Source organism: Prinia subflava, chromosome 5 (genome assembly GCF_021018805.1).
Source record: "Prinia subflava isolate CZ2003 ecotype Zambia chromosome 5, Cam_Psub_1.2, whole genome shotgun sequence".
In the NCBI taxonomy this organism is placed as follows: Eukaryota; Metazoa; Chordata; class Aves; order Passeriformes; family Cisticolidae; genus Prinia; species Prinia subflava.
Genome location: NC_086251.1, coordinates 12727526 through 12745855, shown reverse-complemented (window position 1 = coordinate 12745855; position 18330 = coordinate 12727526). Strand labels below are relative to the sequence as shown.

General features: G+C 39.6%; 1 protein-coding gene across 6 annotated transcripts in view; it reads left to right on the top strand.

Annotated features, from left to right (window-relative positions):
• TUB (TUB bipartite transcription factor) overlaps positions 1-18330 on the top strand; it is a 138741-nt gene that overhangs the window by 79903 nt on the left and 40508 nt on the right. For 5 of the 6 annotated variants that reach the window (XM_063398053.1, XM_063398055.1, XM_063398056.1 and 2 more), the window contains exon 2: positions 17336-17387. In XM_063398053.1, coding sequence (XP_063254123.1) covers positions 17336-17387 — 52 coding nt within the window. Of the gene's footprint in view, positions 1-17011; positions 17101-17335; positions 17388-18330 lie in introns of those variants that run through there. The other variant, XM_063398051.1, reaches the window with a different exon arrangement.

The window sequence follows — 18330 nt, the reverse complement described above, 5'->3', positions numbered from 1 at the left end:
TGATACTGTTTCTATTTTTTGTTTTCGTGCCATTAGAATAGATCTATAACTAACAATGATCGAGTCATTATTAATAAATCCCTGAGTTATCTACTTTGGGAAGTAAAGGCATTTGTTTTCTTTTTACATCATTAAACGCCTGCCTCTGTTTCCTAAAGATACTCAATAATTAAGAAAGCTTGTTTTCCTTGTTTCTGTGGTTGTTTCTTTTTTTGTGTGTGTTCTCTGTACCTGGCTGATGTTGGTTTTGGGAGAACAGTGGATGTGCTTCTGGGAGAGTGCCTGGACATAGTGCGGCTTGTGCTAAATTTGTCAGTCAGGGGCAGTATTTCCTTATAATCTTCCAGCTCTTCTTAAATTAAATCTTTTAATAATTGTAAAGCAGATAAATATTTGAGCAGGATTCCAAGTCTCTGCTGCCAGCCAAAAACTGTCAGCAGTGGTCTTTCTAAAGCAGATTCCAGACTCAGGCAGAGGTCCTTCTGTCAGTAGGGAGAGCAGATGTGCTCCCTGGAGAGCAGCCTGGTTTGCCAGCACACAGAGCTTCAGAAGGCTGGGTGAGCAGTCTCTGGTCACTGCTGGGGTCACTGCTGTGGGCTGGCAGTCCAGGCAGACACCCTGTGTACTCCCCAGTTTGACACTGGTGAAGATAAGAGTGTGTGCACTGGTAGTGTGCAACACCATCCCACAAGCATAAACACATTTGGAGGGTCACGTACAGGAAGCTGCTGCTGTCTTACAAATTTCTAGCTTGCTTGTGCCAGGCAGCTTTCTTTCCATAATTCTGCTGAACCTCCTCACCCTGTTCCAGTTTTGGTAGGTCCTGAGTGAGCAAGAAAATGGAGCCCTCTGAATCTGATAGAAGGAAGCTCAGTGACATTCAGTGGATGCTCCTTCAGGTTGAAGTGGCTCACCTTGTATTCTGGAATAAACACAAACTCAAGGGTTGTGCACTGAAGTATTAGAGCTATGAAAAATGTGCAAATAACAGTGATCACGTGCTACATCAATTAGACCTTCTGTGCAGTGGGTAATTAGTGTTTCATAAAGAAACCAGAAGATATACAGTCGTATGTATTTATCAGAGAGGAGAAAAAAGCATCTGCTGGTGTACGAGTCTTGATTAGACCCAAAGGGGAATCTGAGCTTCACTCCTTTTTTAATGGTCCAATAGCTAAAATCATTCTTTCTGCCTTACTTAAATGCATTTGGAAATAGCTTCCCACAGTGCCTGAAGTGGTTTAATTACATCTGATATGGTTAGAAGAGGTCTCCAGCTCTGTGTAATAGAGCTTCCTGTATCTGAGAGGGCGTGTGCTTGCTGATTACACCTGCAGTTGTCTCCTTTGCCTGGCCTGCTCCTGGTGGTTTACAGTGTGGCTGTGGCTCACAGCTCAGTGGGACAGGTCCCTCGGTGTGCTGGATGCACCTTGGCATTGTGCTGGAGTGTGTGCCAGGCTTGTGTCTCACTGCCTCGTGTCCTGCTTGCTGTGGAACTCCGGGAGAGGTTGCAAAGACAGAAATATGTTACCCTTGTATTACTGACAGGGACCCTGCACATACAGAAATGTGGCTTTTCCAGGATGAAAATTCAGTAGCAAGATTGGGGAAGGAATTACATTTGCTTTATCTTCCACTCTTTTTTCCCCCAAATAAGATTATCTTTTTTATTTCACTTATATTGCTCTTTGTCAAATCCAAAGTGGGATAGTAAGATAGTAAGAGCTATGCATAAAAAAAACGAGCCCAGTAATTTTTCTTCAAATGTGTTGATGTTGGAAGGAATCTTCTGCATATATCTGTAAGAAATGCTCCTAGGATCCATATGAAGACGAGAATCCCTGCTTTTTAGATAGCAGAATTCCTATAGCTGTCCTTCAAAATGTTCCCTAATGGATTCTCATTGCTCTAGTATTTTTATGGAGCTGAGCCCCAAAACTTCCTCTTACAGAGAGACTGCTTAAAGCATTTGCTTCTATCCAGCCACCATCTTCATTATGAAATCTGATGGATTTAGAAATATTAACCCTCTTTAATTTTAGCTGAAATTAATCAACTGAAGACATTATTATAGGCATTATGAATGCATAGATCTTTCTTTGTTACAAAACCAGGCAGAACCCCCTCATTATAGGAATTGTCAGTGAAGGAATTTGAAATTTGAGCACTCTGGTCTAATAGAAGCCCTACAGAAGTGAGAATTCTTCCTGAAACTTCCAGAGGTTCCCTGGAACCTAATGTTACAAAATGTGACATTAACATATATGTTTCATGGGAGATAGATAACTTAATTCCTTCTCGGACAAAGACCCAAATATTTTGAATTTAATTTTACTTGTATGGCATGATCTGCTTCTTGTTCTAGGAAATCAGCAACCAAGCTGATAATCACATATTTGTGCTCCCATTTTACCCTTTTAAAGGGAAAATATTTTGTAGGAGGGAAGTAACAGGCTTACAGGTGTGTCCAGAGACAAGGCTGTGAATGGCACATCAGTCCCCAGGGGAGATTCCTTTTGCTGTAATTGTTGCTAACAGGCATTCTACCAGGTAAAGTGGAATAATCAAAATGGCAACTGCAGCCAGGTATTAAAAAGATATGAAAAGGGTGGTGGAAGCCCTTTCCTGTAATGGTTTGCTACGGATGTCACAGCACCTGAATAGCTCTTTGTTCAATAAAAATGCTTTACATCTTATTCTGCCAGCCTTCACTTTGCAAATTAAACACAAGGCAGCCTCCTGCCAAGTCGGCTTGTCTGTTTTTGCTGTGTCTTTTCTATCCACAAAAGGTGTTGGTAAACTTTTCTGTTTCCCAACAGAAGTTTGCAGTTTGTCAACGCAACCTTTCTTTAGCAGTTAATCTGATCTGCTTCAGCTGTGATCTGTTTAGTTACATTTTTAAATGGCGCACAGGAGCAAATTAGATTAGGCTTGTTTTCTTTGTTGAAAAATGGAAAGCACAAAATCCAAGACCTGTAATATTTTGAATTACCTCAGGACCTGTTTCTGTCACACTTAAACAAATCTGCTACAAGGGCATGGCTGCATCAGTGGTAGCTCTCTAAAGCTGTGCTGGTTTAGAAATCAGAAACTGAAGTGCTTTTAAACAGATTTGTTTTTTATTTTATGATCAAAACATTTGGGGTGGGAAACAATTTGTACTTTTTCTGAATACATGAAGAGTGACATTTGCTAAATTCTACATTCTGGTTATTCTTTCTATCATGAAGATTTTTATTAAGTTGTAACCACATAAGAAGCAGTACTTGTCACAATATAATTGCATGTTGGAGATTCATGTAAGTGCCACAACTTGAATCCACAAGTTGAAATTCAAAGTGATACGATCATTCCTCTTCCTTAAAAAAAAAAAGAAGGGACCCCCCCAAAGTACTCAAACCCAGTGATACACAATTATATGAGTTATGTTTTAAAGAGGAGAATTTGTCTGTTCTATGCAGTGTGTAGAGTCAGTAGGTTTTACCTGTGTTATTTCTTATCCGTGTCTTTGTGTGGGTTGATAACATGCCTGAATCTTAGAGAAAAAAAGAAGAACAAGACAAGGAAAATAATTTTTGTCTTAATTGGTAAGTGAACTGCAGTATCTGTATCTAGCAAGAAAGCAGCCATTGGAATTGCAGATTTTGCTATCCATTTTGTTTCTAGGAACTGACAAATGCACAATTTGCAATCCTATATAATTATGTTCTGATTCTAGAGTACTGTAGTTTCTACCAGTAGCTAGAAATATATAATTTGAGCATAAATTTTCAGTAGAGAATGTGCAGGGATTAGTGGCACAACCTTAATGAGAATTACACCGCTTAATTCCTTGGATGTTATGCTGGTATTGTGTCCTTTATCTATTTTGAGAGGTCATATTATACTGAAAATCTGCAGCAGTACATGAACATCAAAGAATACTTGTGGCTTTGTGTGAGAGCTATCCATCAGTTTATAGACCATGGTACCCCATTTGCTTAGCCATTGGCACATGGTGAAGGAAAAAATGAATGCTTAACTCAAGTGAAAACAGTTTAAAAATAGGAGATTGCATAACTGCTGAAATATTTTTGATCTAGTTCCTTTGGATATTTTGTTACAATCACAAATGACAGCTGCTTGCCAGTTTAAGAAAAACAAATACTTAGAGTAGACACAGCTTTTTTCTAATTACCTTATGCATGGTTTATTTCAAAGACAAGGTTACTCTTTTCACATGTAATATATTTGTGCAAATCTTAGGAGTTTACAAAACAATAATAAAAAGCATCTTAGTGTCTTTTTTTTTTTTATTCCTCCTTGGTTACTGTTTGATAGCACTGATCAATATTTGACAAACAGTTTAGAAAGCGAAGACAAAAAAGAACTTTTTTTTATCAGCCTTTTATTCTGGTGTTTAACATCCTGTGTGCTTTTACTGTGCAAGTACTTAGCCATTTGAGTGGGTCTAGATATTTATGTCCAACATTAATAAGTTATGTTAGTTCAGGATCAGAACCTTAGAAATTAGGTGGTGTGCATATATCAGGCCCTATTTTCGGTCTGATTCAAATGCAGTGAAAATGATGTTCCAGAGTCTGAAATGTCTTGCCTGGGGGACTGACTTTGCTTTCAAACAGTACCACGCAGACTATTCATGTGACAGTGTTTTGAAGCGCAGACAATAATTTGAAAAAGGTAGTTGCAGCTGGAAATGTGAATTAGTTGGGTCATGACCATGAGCTTTTCGTTTTTCAGTAATTTGATAACTGTGTCAGCTATAAGCTGCATGCTGCAGAGGAGATTTTCAGCTGGAAATCCAAAGCTTTCTGGGGACACGGATTCCACGTTCTCTGAAGCTGTGAGTCTGCGTGCTGTCTTGACTCCTCTGCCACAGCCTTTCTCATAATTCTCATTTCTTGCTGGCAGCAGACATTTTTGCATGTTGTATACATCTCATAGAGCAAAATTGTGTGTCCTGAGAGGAATTGCTATATCAGATAACAGCCCAACACTGAAAGAATCCCGCATTTGAGTCATACCCATTAATGATGATAATTTTCCCAATTGTATTAAAAAAGTAGTAGTTTTCCAGTTTTTCTCTCCAAGCTTATTATACACATACAGATATCTATGCATATATACTTAAATATGAAGAAATAATGTCTCATCTGGTTTCTGTTGAGACATCAATCTGGATAGAGCAGATAATGTATCACTTTTCTCAAGTTATCACACTTCTTAATAATTAAATGCTTTTAAAATATTTTTCCATTTATACATCACTGTAGCAAGGCACTTCATTTAGCTTTTTGTAGCACCACACAATGTACTATGAAATGTTGAGAGAATAATCCAGAGTAATTATCAGACTAAGTGATAATTTCATTGGAGGCATTTAAGGAGAACCAGATGAAGATGATTGTCACATATAACAAAAATGGTCACAGAGTAGTCAAGAAGTAGTATAGTTGGGATTCTGGTGATTCATAATGAAAATGGAACTAAAAATATTGCAGTAACATATACCTGACTTATTTTAAATTTGACTAATTTATTTGAAATACTTAAAGCTGATATGCTAAACTAGGTGTATAAATTCAAATTGGTAAGCATGGTTAATGTTTATGAAAAACAAAGATGATTGAATTTTATGCAATGTACATATCTTAGTATGCTACAAAAAGAAGTGTGTTGCATAAGAATATTGAGACTGTTACTTGATGTGACACTTCCAAATACTTGTAAATGTAGTGAGTGCATTTTGCTATTAAAAGTGAATATTCTCTTCAATTTGAAACAGAAAAAACTTGCCAGCATATTTGGGGTTAAATAAAGTATAGCCAGAATATATAAACATGGGTTGAATGGGACAAGTTAGGTTTTTTCCCAAAATGTGTCAAAAAGTACTATTTGTTCCTTTTCCTATTACAACCTCTGACATGTGATTCTGTATAATATTATCCCATGTTATGTTTTTCCCCTCCTGTTTATTTTCTCTGTACAGTTATTTTTACTAGAGAAAGTAAACTCCCTTGGCTGGGAGTTACACACAGATGTGGTGAAAAACATTAAATGTAACAAAAGGAAAGAAAAGCTGAAATGTGTTCCAATAATGTTGGAAGGGGCCTTTAAAGGACACATTAGAAAACAGAGCTAGAAAATTGGCTTTCACTGTACACAAACAAGGTGGGTTCACAGCTGCAGCAAACTCTCTCACTGTGTTGTCAAGTTTTTTTGTTGCTTCTTAAGTCTTGAGAGTAGATTCCATTTACCACACTTGGTTGTGCACAGAAACAAAGGAAAGAGATTAGCTTAGTTTTGAAGTGGAGAACAATCCAAACAACCTCTTCAGGTTGTTTACTCACAGGATCATCTTCACATAGAGAACTGATAAATTGGAAGATTAAATATGTAACTTGTTTTGAAACTGTCTTTGAATGCTGTAGACATTATCAGGATTTAATACCTATGTCTAACTAAAAAAAAGGGGAGGGGGATGAAAATCACCATCCCAGCCTTATTATTACTATGATTTTCTAAGATTTATTAAAATCTGAGAAAGAATCTCTTTCTGTGCAGGCACTGTGTATGCATGCACACTGTGAAAACAATCCCCTATTTTCGGGAGTTCATAATTAAAAACCCCAGCCTGGAGGGATTTATACACATGCACCTTTTTATGCAATGTGAAGTCAATTGGCAACATTCTCATGAGCTTGAATTTGTGGTTTTTGGGATTCAGGGCCCAGGTATGAAGATCAGGCTGTATGGAATACCTCATCTGCATAGAGTGCTATTAGAAATAATGACTTAGTTTTCATTGTACAAATGAAACAGGGAACAAAATAGAGGCCAAGTGGTGTTGGCTACTTTTGATAGCCATCAACCTCTTGCTAATCTTGAAATCCATATCATGTACTTAGGCACCAGGATCTCAAAAACTCATTTTCCTCTGAAAAGCTGTCCAGGATTGTCAGTATTTTCTACTAGTATAGAAGGTAATACAGAGAAAGAACTCAAACCAAAATGAAAATTCTGCTTTCCCTGGTTCCAGCAAAAAAGTACTAGGTTGGATTATAAAGATAGTATGTGTGGGGGGGAAAAGTGACAAAATATTTTGTTTCACGGTTAGTATTTATCATGAAATGACATGTCTTCCCTTAGAAACTGTATTCCATAGAAACTGTAAAACCACCTGTAAAAAGGAAAAGGGAGCTTGGCTGTTTCAATTCAGCATCTATCAGAGTTACAATTCTTACTGTATTTTTGTTCAGTTTTGGTTGTTAGAGCAGCAAAGGTGAACTAGGGCGTCTCTTTCACATTCACATTTTCAACAAACTGATAGCTTACTTTTACTATTCCTTTAAAAATCCAGTAAATACGACTCCCATCTTTTTCCAGCTCTGTCCTAAACACATACACAGGCAGTGGGATCTTTTAACACTTTGCTGCAGTAGTGAATTACCTCAAATATAACCCATTTCAGCAGCAGCATGTTTGATCTACACATTCATGCCTGTGTTTGCACACCTACTGCAGGGAGAAGCCTCACTGAACACCTGCAGCAGTGACCCTATGGTTGGCATCAGGGTTTTGTTTGTTAAACCCTTCACAATTGTGCTATTATTTTAAATGCCAACATCGTTTCTGTGTTAATTGTTCTACCTGTGAGGCTTCATTCTTTCTTCACAAAGGTGTTTCCAAGAGGAGTTAAGGCTTGTTTGTTACTCTCATTTTACAGGTGTCTTGGAAGGTTGTACTGCGTGATGTAAAATAGGCCCAGTAGCTGCCAACTGGACAAACCCATGTTTCACAGAACACGTACAGGACAGGGAGGGAAAGGAGCCAGCAGTCATCTTGTGCAGGTTTTCTCTTCCTCACAGTGGCTCACAGTGTTTTCCACATCAAAAAAGCAGAGGTCTGTCCTGGGTGACACCTTTTACCTGGTCAGCAGTAATGGAATGGGAGAATCATTGTGGTCCAGGCAGAGAACTCTTGCTCTGCAGGGTATGGATGTGTAAGTGCAGTCACCTTATCCAGACGATACTTTTCCCTAGTTTCTGCTCATTTAATTTACTGTTTGTTGTGGTTAAATGCTTTGTACATCAAGGGGGTTTTTGTGCATATATTTTACTGTTTTAACAACTGAGATTAGCTGGGTTTTGGTACTGAGAGAGAAACCTGGCTGCCAGGGCTGGATCTTTCCAGTGGCTGGCAGCAAAGTTTTTTTGATAAAGGCACTTCCTGAAAGTCATGTCATTTGTCATCTGGCTCCATCTGCATTGCAGGCGGTGTATCTCCAGGTCACAGTGTTTGGAGATTTTTTTTCCTTCCCAGTTTGCTCCTATTCAGGTACTTCTCGTCAAACTACTTTAAATACAATTTTAGCATAGATCAGCCAAAGGCTATTGTGTTTTAATGCTCCATCATTCATGTTTATTAAATTCACCTCTCTCTTTCGGGACATGGATTCCTTCTCTGACATTGTGTTCAGAGTTTGTGCGTGTTGAGGGAGGGTGAGAAACAATCTGGCTCTTCCAGTAGGTGATATTTTCATTACCTGCATTTTACTGCCATATGCTATCTTGTTCAGTTCTGTATAATTGCAGGGAATGAATCTGTGCAAATATTAGTTCAACTGATCTTTCCAGGGCAGTAGTGGCAGCCCTGTAGTTCAGTTATTTAAAACATGCAGTGTGCTGTAGGGAATAGTATTGCTTTTCATCTCACTAGATCTTTTCCTGGCTTCTTATCATCTTCACTGAAAGCTGTCAGCCTATGCATTTCAGATCCTAAACTGTAGTTTCTTTTTCTCTATGACTACAATTTTGTTCTGATCTAACTCAAAGCTGGATCTCATTACTTCAAAGCATATCTGAAGTATGTGCAGAGCTCCTGTTGTTCCCTTCAGCACTGAGAATCTCTTGAGTTTTTTGCTCAAGAATGGTCAGTGTTTGTTTTTATGTATCCTGTAATACATGCATCTAACAATATATTTTACCTGACTCTGATGGGTTTTTCAAAAACTTAGTCTAAGTAGAACATTTAGAAGATTTGATTTCTACAATTGCTGTTGGTTTAATATACCCCTAAAGTAATAACAATTGGAGATCTATTTTGATTAACTGTTCTAATTAAAACAGACGAAAATGCTGTTACAGAATCATAACATGGTTTGGGTTGAAAGGGGCCTTAAAGATCATCTCTTTCCAACTCCTCTGCCATGGGCAGGGACACTTTCCACTAGACCAGGTTGCTCAAAGCTCCATCCAGCCTGGCCTTGAGCACAGCCAGGGATGGGGCATCCACAGCTTCTCTGGGCAACCTGTGCCAGTGCCTCACCACCCAAAAGGTAAAAATGTTTTTCCTAATATCCAATCAAAACTGACTCTCAGTTTGAAACTGTTCCCCCTTGTCCTGTTACTACATGCCCTTGTAAAACGTCCCTCTCCATTGTTCTTGTAGGCTCCCTTCAGGCACTGGAACACAACAAGGTCTCCCCTTAACCTTCTCTTCTCCAGGCTGAGCAACTCCAACTCTCTCAGCCTTTCCTTATAGGTGGGTGCTTCATTTCTCTGATCCTCTTTTTGGCCTTCATCTGGACTTGCTCCAATAGATGCTTCTTATGTTGTGGGCCCCAGACCTGGATGCAGGTGGGGTCTCAGGAGTGCTGGATAGAGTGGGAGAATCCCTTCCCTCACCCTGCTGTCCATGCTGCTTTTGATGCAGCCCAGGACATGTTTGGCTTTCTGGGATGAGAGCTCACATGGTGGGTCCTGTTGAGCTTCCCATCAGCCACCACCCCCAAGTCCTTCTCCTCAGGGCTGCCCAATCCCTTCTCCTCCCAGCCTGTGCTTGTCCCCCCGCCCACCTGCAGGACCTTGCACTTGGCCTTGTTTAACTTCATGAGGTTCACACAGCCCCAGCTTTCCAGCCTGGCAGGGTCCCTCAGGATGGCATCCCTTCCCTCCAGTGAGTCATCACACCACACCACACAGCCTGGTGTTGGCAGATTTACTGAGGGTGTCCGTGATCCCACTGTCCATGTCAGCAACAGCTGCCCTTGTCCCAGTGCCACCCCTGGGAATGCCACTCCTGACCATTGACCATGACTCTTTAGGGTGACCATCAAGCCAATTCCTCATCCATCGAGGGCTCCAGCTGTTAAATCTGTGCCACTGCAGTTTAGAGACAAGGGTGTTGTGCAAGGCTGTGTCAAATGCTTTGCAAAAGTTCAGGTAGATGACATCCGTGTCTCTTCCCCTCATCCACCACCCATCATAACAGGCCACCAGATATTTCAGGCATAATCTGCCCTTACTGTTGCCATGTTTGCTGTCACCAATCATCTCCTCATTTTCCATGTACCTGAGTTCAATAGGGACTTCCCTGGACTGCCACATTTTCTCAAGGATGATGAGTAGTGGCTTAGCTACTCCTTCTGCCAGTTCCCTCGGGACCTGCGGATGCACCTCCTCAGGTGCCGTGGGCCTGAGATGGTCTCAGACCTGGCTTTCTTCTGTGGAGAGCAGTGCTTCATTCTCCTAGTCCCTGCCTCTCCCTTCTGCATTCAGGCTGTTTGGCTGGAGCACTTGCTAGTGAAGTCTGAGTCAAAAAAACCATGGAGTACATCAGTCCTCTCCAAGTCTCAGGTAACCGGTTCTTCCCTTTCCTTCTGGAGAGGGCACATATTTTCCTTACTCTTCCTTTACTCAGCAATGTACTTACAGGAGCTTGTTTTGTTGTCCTTGACGTCTCTGGCTAGATTTAATTCTGTCAGGGCTTTAGCTTTCCCAACCTGATCTCTGGCAATTGTGTGGCCATGCTGAGGATTTGGCTGGAGTTAATCTTAACAATTATCTACATGGAATTAAGAAAAAAAATTATGAATGTGTTCCTGTTGTTACATTTGCTCTCAGTTAATCTGCAGAACTGTTGCCAGGCATAATGAGTGTCATAGATCTTAATGTACAAAGGACATTTAGATAAATCTTACTGGAGCAAATAGTACCAACAACCTTTCAGGAAGGTCTCATTAATTTGCTGTTTTTTAAACTAGTTTGCCATCCAGGATTTGAGAAGAAATTAAAGCATTTGGTTCTGTAATTATTTGTGCAACTACAAATGCAGTCTGCTATCAACCATCTGCCCTGCAGACATTACTTTTAGTGCCATTTGGATCATCAGCACAGTGTATGATCCTCTGCATCTTCTGTTTTGTGGCTGGCTTGGTGCTGATACTTCTCATACAAATATCTGTTTCATGTTTCTGCCTTTTCCCCCTGTCCTTTTGCTTTATTATTTTTGGCTTTTTAAGGGTCTTCTGCACAGGCAGAAGAGGTGATGCTGTACTCCTGGACTGGCATGCTTTTGTTTATTATGTGAGATTCACAGTGAAATACTTTATTCCTCTGAAGCTTTGCCTAAAGAAATGCAATTTCAATTTCTGTAGGAGTTCCTGGTGTCCGTACTTTCCTGGTCAGTGCAGTGGTGACCGAGAGGTGGCCTGTAAGGGTAGGTTGTTCCCCTCTCTGCCCTCTGAACATGGCATGGGAGAAATCCAAGAGTTGGTGTTGCTGTTCTTTGCAGTAGAAGGGCAAAATAATATTCAGTGTCCTTGGGCTGCTTCTCAATACCCAGATTTCTGCTTGCTTAGGTAGCCCAGGAAAGCAGTCCCTCATTTTATTGTGAATAGAGTAGCTGCAGGTTTTACTCTAAATCAGGTGACTGAGCAGCTGCTTTAGGGTCAGAAAGCCTTAATGATTCCTAGCATGAGGGAGGCTCTTGCAGTCTTTCCGAGTGCTTTGTCTCATTTACAAGTCTTTGACTAGCCCATGTGCCTGATACAATGGTGTTCTCCCAAGTGCTTCTGATATGCTCAGCATACGGCCATCGTGGGCAGCAGACCTTGTTTTATGTGGGGACTTGCAGGTCTGGGGATTGGCAGGCGTTGGCATTTATGCCTATTTCACTGTTTAGGAACTGGTTGAATTTCACTTGTTTGAAGAACCTAAATGTGTGCCATTCCCCCCGAGCATGACTTCAGCCTGCAGGTCCCTAACCCTGTTAATGGGCTTTTGCAGTGGCGTTTCATCAGTGCTGCGGGAAAGCTCGTTCTTAAGGACTTAACAGTAACATTATTCAGAGCAGTTGGGCTTTATGGAACTACAGAGACTTTTTAGAGATTACAGAGAAGTGTAATTGGGTGAATATGACAGATGGTATCCAGTCAGCCAAGTGCTATCTCTTTACAGGAATTTTATTTCCTGTGTTTTTGGAGACTGTAATGTTCAAATGGCACATTACACCCATTCTTGTTCTTTTGAGTCTGTTGTGCTCTTAAGGATCCCATAATATGTTTATCTTGGTACAGCAACATAGCAGCTTTTTTCACAGCAGGAGTGCATGGAAAAGGTCTGAGTGATCTTGAAGATTACTTTGGTGAGGTGTATTTTTTTTTTTTTCTATCTGGTTTGATCATCCATTGTTTTTGAATTGTAGCTCACAATATGGCAGAAGAAACTCAAGATGAAAATACCACCTCTGATTTTCCATTTGCTTCTGGTTCAGTGTTCTAAATGGGAGGAACAACTTGTTATCCAATTCTTCATCTTTTTATAATGTGAACTGTTTCAGGAATTTTCTCTGCCTATGTATACTCATTTTGCTTGTGCAAAGGTCCCTGCTTTCACACAGAGCTTTTGGGTGCTGCTGTTAGTAATATATTATAAAGCAACAAAAAGAGAAAATGCAAGTGTGACACTTCTTAAACTTCTTAAGAAGTATGTGACACTTCTTAACAGTATGTGAAAGTTGAGTGGTAGTATGAGTCTGCTTGTTTGACCAGCTGTACTTTTTGATGCATTTAGTTCTGGGCTGCAGAGATGTGCTAGGTGAGATTTTGTCCCGGTAAAAAAGTTATTTTCATGGAAAATGTTCCTTTATGAAGCTTCAGGAAGGAACAAAAGCTTTGCCTTGTTCATCAGGCAGAAACAATAGAGCTGCTTTACTGTGGCAGGCCTTTTCTTTGAAAAAAACCCTTAAATAAAATCAGTGACTACATGTATTTTGGACATCCTAATTAGAAACATTTCTTCTTAATTGTTTTTTCTTGCAATAGCTTCTTGAAATACAAGCAGTTTGCATTTTCAAAGAGCAAAGGCGAAGTACTTGCTGTGAAAAGTGTTATTTGAGTTAAGTCTTTTCAGATTTTACTTTAGCTGGAATCACTCCATGTGGAATTACAGTAAAATGTAGCAAGATGTTGACTTACAGAATCTTCCACCTTCATCTCAGCAGTAAAGTGTTGAGCTTTCTGTGAAGTTTCATCCTTAAAACCTGATTGGTCTTGGGTTTCTCTCTAAATGTTTTTTTAAGGAATGGAGATTATAAAAAGCTTAGAATGCTAAAACCCTTTCATATGTTTTCATCTTTGTTATGACATGCAGCACTTTAGTAAGCCTGGCTCACTACAAATTGAATTTCATGTTGAAACTGTTTCTACAAAATAGATTTTGTGTCTTAAAAGGGTGGTATGAAAAGCAATATTTTCACTAAAGTGTGATTTTTAAAAATGTTTTTCCCTTTAAAAAACAGGAGTTGAGATGTTCGAATCAAATGCCATATTTGAAATTTGAAAATAATCCTATCTAAAGATAATACTTAAATCTCTGTGGGCCTTGGTCTGGGTAACTGATACGAATCTTTAAAATAGATGGCTGCAGGCTTGACTTCTTAAACCCAGTACTAGTGAATTCTAATGGGTGGATTGTTGAAATATATAAGGATGGTTTTTCCCTGAATCTGCAAAGAAATATATACAAGCTCTGATTTGTCAGCTGAATTTGGACGAGGCTATTACTGCAGAGTTGAAGGGCTGTTTACACTATTATGTATAGTGTAAAATGGTTTCTTGTTTTAAGTGGGTCAGAGCCATATCCAAGATGCCAGGCAGATTCATGATCCTTGATCAAATAGGAGTAAAAATGAATCTTACTGGTTCTTCAGGGTACTTCAGCATGCTGAACAGATTGCTAATATGTATGCATGCTCTTCAATAATTCAATTTTCATGAATTATAAAGTTATATTTCTCTATTAAATCTGACTGAGTTTCATGCTGCTTCTGGGATTTTCTAGCATCACATCAAACATGTAGGCAGAACTGTTCTAACAGCTTCTCTCTCTGAGATTATTTTCTGCCATCCACAGGCAGTCACAGTTTTTTCTACTGTATTGGGCCTTTAGTTTCTGATCATCCCAGTTATTTGGACCAGAGTGCAACAAAAAACCTGGGTAGGACAAGCTGGGTCCTCATCGTGTGCACAACCCTTCCAGAGGGATGAGCAGTTGATTCCTGCTTTTTTTGAAAGACCAGGAAGGGCAAAGGCTGTGCTTCTGCTCGCACACTTTTGTATTTTCCAAAGAAATAAAAGGCAGAAATCCAGAACTGGATTTCAGCTCTTGGACCTTGGAGCATCTAACGGAATGCACAGTGTCAGATGCTGTGGAGAGATGATCTACTTAGGCTTTCTGCAAGGATTCACTGAAGTGTGAGAAAAAGGGTCAGTGGCACTTACACACTTCATCTCAGAGTCCTCTGCAGATGTTTTTCAAGGGAAAAAGAGCAAGGGCCTGATGGAATTGCTATGGAAACAGAGCTTCTATTATTTATTTATTTACTTATTTATGCATGCATGTATTTAAACCCTAACTTCCCTTAATGGCATATCTTGGAAGTCACCCAGTTTCGGGAGACTTTGTCCATTGGAAATTGGGGAATGTGAAATGTTGGCTGCTGGTCAGCAACTCCAAGGTCCAGTAGTTCTGCAGAAAACACTGACAAAGTTCAGTCTGAAACTGGAGTGCTCTGTTGTAGCAGAAGAATGTATAGGCTAAATTGAGCCCTTTATGTGTTTGGAGTTGCATAAGTGTTATTAGACACCAAGAAAGGACAGAACTGCAGCTGTCCAGTGGTACTGGAACTGAGTACCTGTTAAAATAGATAGAGTTGGTGGTAACAAGGCCTTTTTTAGCATTATCCTGTGAAGGGTGCAGAAGAGTGATGTGGCTGGCTGGTGGGGGCAAGGCATTCTCATAGCAAACATGCATCCTGGAGGGAGAGAGGGTTGTTGAAGCAACCTCTTGGTGTCGGTGAAGAAAGCTGGAATTCAGTTTTATTTGTTGAATGTTAAATGCAAGGCTTGTCATTAATCATGCCTAAAAAAGGTTGTGGAAAACTACTCAGAACTTTATAAAATAAGAAGTGGTATAATGAAGGAGCTGGAAATTCCAGATGACGTTATCATCTGGTTTTTAAGGCATGTTGCTCTTGGTCTCAGTGTTGATTGCATATATTCAGAAGCTTAAAAAAAGAGTCTTGCAGTAAGAAGGGCAATGTGGAGAGGTGTTTTAGCATTGCAACTTCCATAGTTTTTGAATGGAGTTTTAAATTTTTTTTTTTTTTTTTTTTTTTTTTTGGCAGTCCTCTGTTGTATCTAATATTTGCTTTGCATCCCTGGAATGCTGAATGCAAATCACACCATTCTCTGCCTGGGGTTTGCTGTTGGGTGTTGACTTAAACTGCCACAATTGCCATGCTACAGCTGGGCATTAAGAGACATAAAGGAGCTGTGCCTGAACCTGAATTTGCCTTGTTGTGGCTTCCCCCGCAGGCACAGGACATTTTCCTGCCCCCTTGTTCCGTGAAGTGTGCCATGCCAGGACATGGATGCTAGGATGGTATATGCATTGCTGCCTCTCCAGTTCTTGAGGTCTCTATTAGCATCATTACATGGTTTTGGCTTTTCTTCAAGAATTGTATGAAATAAGGAGGATTTGTTCAGGCCATTGAGCCTGTAACTTTACACTTCAGCATCTTTTACTCAATTGTTTGGCCAAAAACCTTTGTTAGGGTAGTTGTCCTTTCTGGCAGTGCAGCTAATACTTCTGCAGTCTCAGTGAAACACTCTTCTGCAAACCTGATATAGTATACCATGGAGGAATGTGTGTCTTCCTTTTATAACTCGTGTAATTTATAAAATGAAGAATGCTTGGTGTTTTTATGAGTGTGAGGGTTTTTTTGGTAATATTTTTTGTGGACTATGGGTAATGCATTACTTCAACACGAGATGGTAATTTCATACCTGAGGTACTTGAACAGCACAGTTTCAATCTGTGGCACATCAGCCTTTTGTAGCATGTACCCTAAAAAAATTGTGAAAGGTTGATGCTACCAGAAATGCTTAATTATAGGTGTTTGATAATGCTGGCATTGGAAAAGTGGCATTCTGCATGCCTTTATTAGCTGCTCTATCTAACTGCTACAATGTTACTGTCTCCTAAAGACTGTGAATTAATACATGAATACATTCCCATTTTTTATGCAATTTCCTTGGCAATACTGTTGGTTTGTATGTAGGTCAGAATCCAGCTTTGTTTGTCCTGGATCTTTTTTTCTGCTCTTTTTGATTGTTAAGAGTGATATAAGAGAAGAAGCGAACATTTTATAAAAGTGTATTGTAGGAGAAAATGAACTTTCCTTGTAAGAGGCTTTTGTTTTTTCTATAGCACTATTTTCCTTGTAGATGACATACTGCTATTTAAAAGATTCAAAAGATTCAATTATCTATGTTCAATGTTTAACTATAATGTTCTTACAATAGAGACCTTTGTTCTCCAGAAAAGTAAAGCCTAGTCAGTAGTTTGATAAAGTACTTTGCAAAAATAGCTTTTTGATTTCAATGCCAGTCTTTAATATCTAATTAATGAAAATTATTGAATGCACAGGAGCTAGTCTCCCAACAAGCAACAATTAGCAGAGAGAAATATGGAACTGAGCAAAGCTGTTTATCTTGCCTACCTCTAGACACTGAAGTATGTGACTTCTCAAATATTCAGGAATAAATTATGGTTTTCAGTGGGCAAAAGATCAGGCGGTTAATTTTCCTACCATAATTTTAAATACTGCTGAGTTGCTAAGCAGTTAACGTATACTCCTCCCTTTTCTAGGCTTTGTATGCAAATATTCAATTTCGGTGCTGTATACATTGATGTTTTGCATTGGAAGAGAGTGGAAAAGAAATGAAGCTGTAGGAAGTGGATTTTGCATTTCTTTGTGAGCTGCCTGATTATATATTTCTGTTGAAGTTTGTGAGGCAGAGTTTTTCAATTTTTCGTGGACTGCATTTAAATCCTCTGAAGCCGAGTTTTTTCAGTTAGGGCAGGCAAACTTCCACGGAACATAGTGGGAGTTTTGTATGGATAACTCTTGTGAGAGTTTTCTCCACTGGGTGTTGCTAGGTGTTGTTTTGAGTGATAACCTTGTTCCAATGTACTCTTTGTCTTTGCAGTGTTCTGGATGATGAGGGGAGCAGCCTGCGTCAGCAGAAGCTTGACAGACAGGTAAGATTTTGGAGGAGGACCTTCTTGCTCCCTAAAGTCTGAGTCCTGGAGTAATGAAAACACTGAGAATTGCGTCCTCTGACTGGGGGATGCAGAAGAGAGATCTCTGGAGGCTGAAGTAAACTCACAAGTCTAACTTCCATAAAAATTTGTATTCTGACTGTGGTTTGAGTGATTCCCACTGCCTTGGACTTTTTTTAAGCTGTTGTAGATGTATTTGTTACCCCACTGATGGAACAGTCACACCAGCCAACAGAGGTTAACCACAAAGTTTTTATTCAGTGGATGTAGCTCTTGCAGCTGTAACCCAGTGGGGCTGTGTGCTATGTTGCCTGTTTTCTGACTGTATTCCTACATGACTTGTACAAGGGAGTCAGAACCCCGTGCATGAAATCTGAGGGAATTGTGTGTCAAGTTTAATGGGAGTTGAGGTTTCTGCGTTTACTTTGGTTTCTGTGGACCCCTTTTCAAAAACCGTTGTCATTTTTATAGTTAAAACTTGTGATTTTAATTTAATCCTTTTCTATTGCCACTATTCAATCATCTTGCATGTCTACGAGCATCTCATTTTCGAATTCAAGTACTATTTATGCCATAATCCTGTACTTAATTCTGATCATGTTGGAGTCATGTTGAGGTGTTAACACAACTTAGGGAGCTGAAAGAGTTTACTCTCCATTTTTATTCCTCAGTTTTATTGCATCTCCTTTCTAGAAGCTAAAATATCACTGTACAGAAGCAAGGAAATGGTAAGGTAATAGATAAGTAAAATTAACAGTTCAGTTCTCTGAGGCTGTGGAAGACTGCTTGAATAAAATCCCTATGGTGCCACTGGATGCCGAAGGTTTCGGTTTTCAGCAGGTCTAGCTGAGAAATCTAAGTATTTAATTAAAGTTCATCTATTATAGCTGTTAAATTAGGCTCGTGTCCAGTATTATCACTC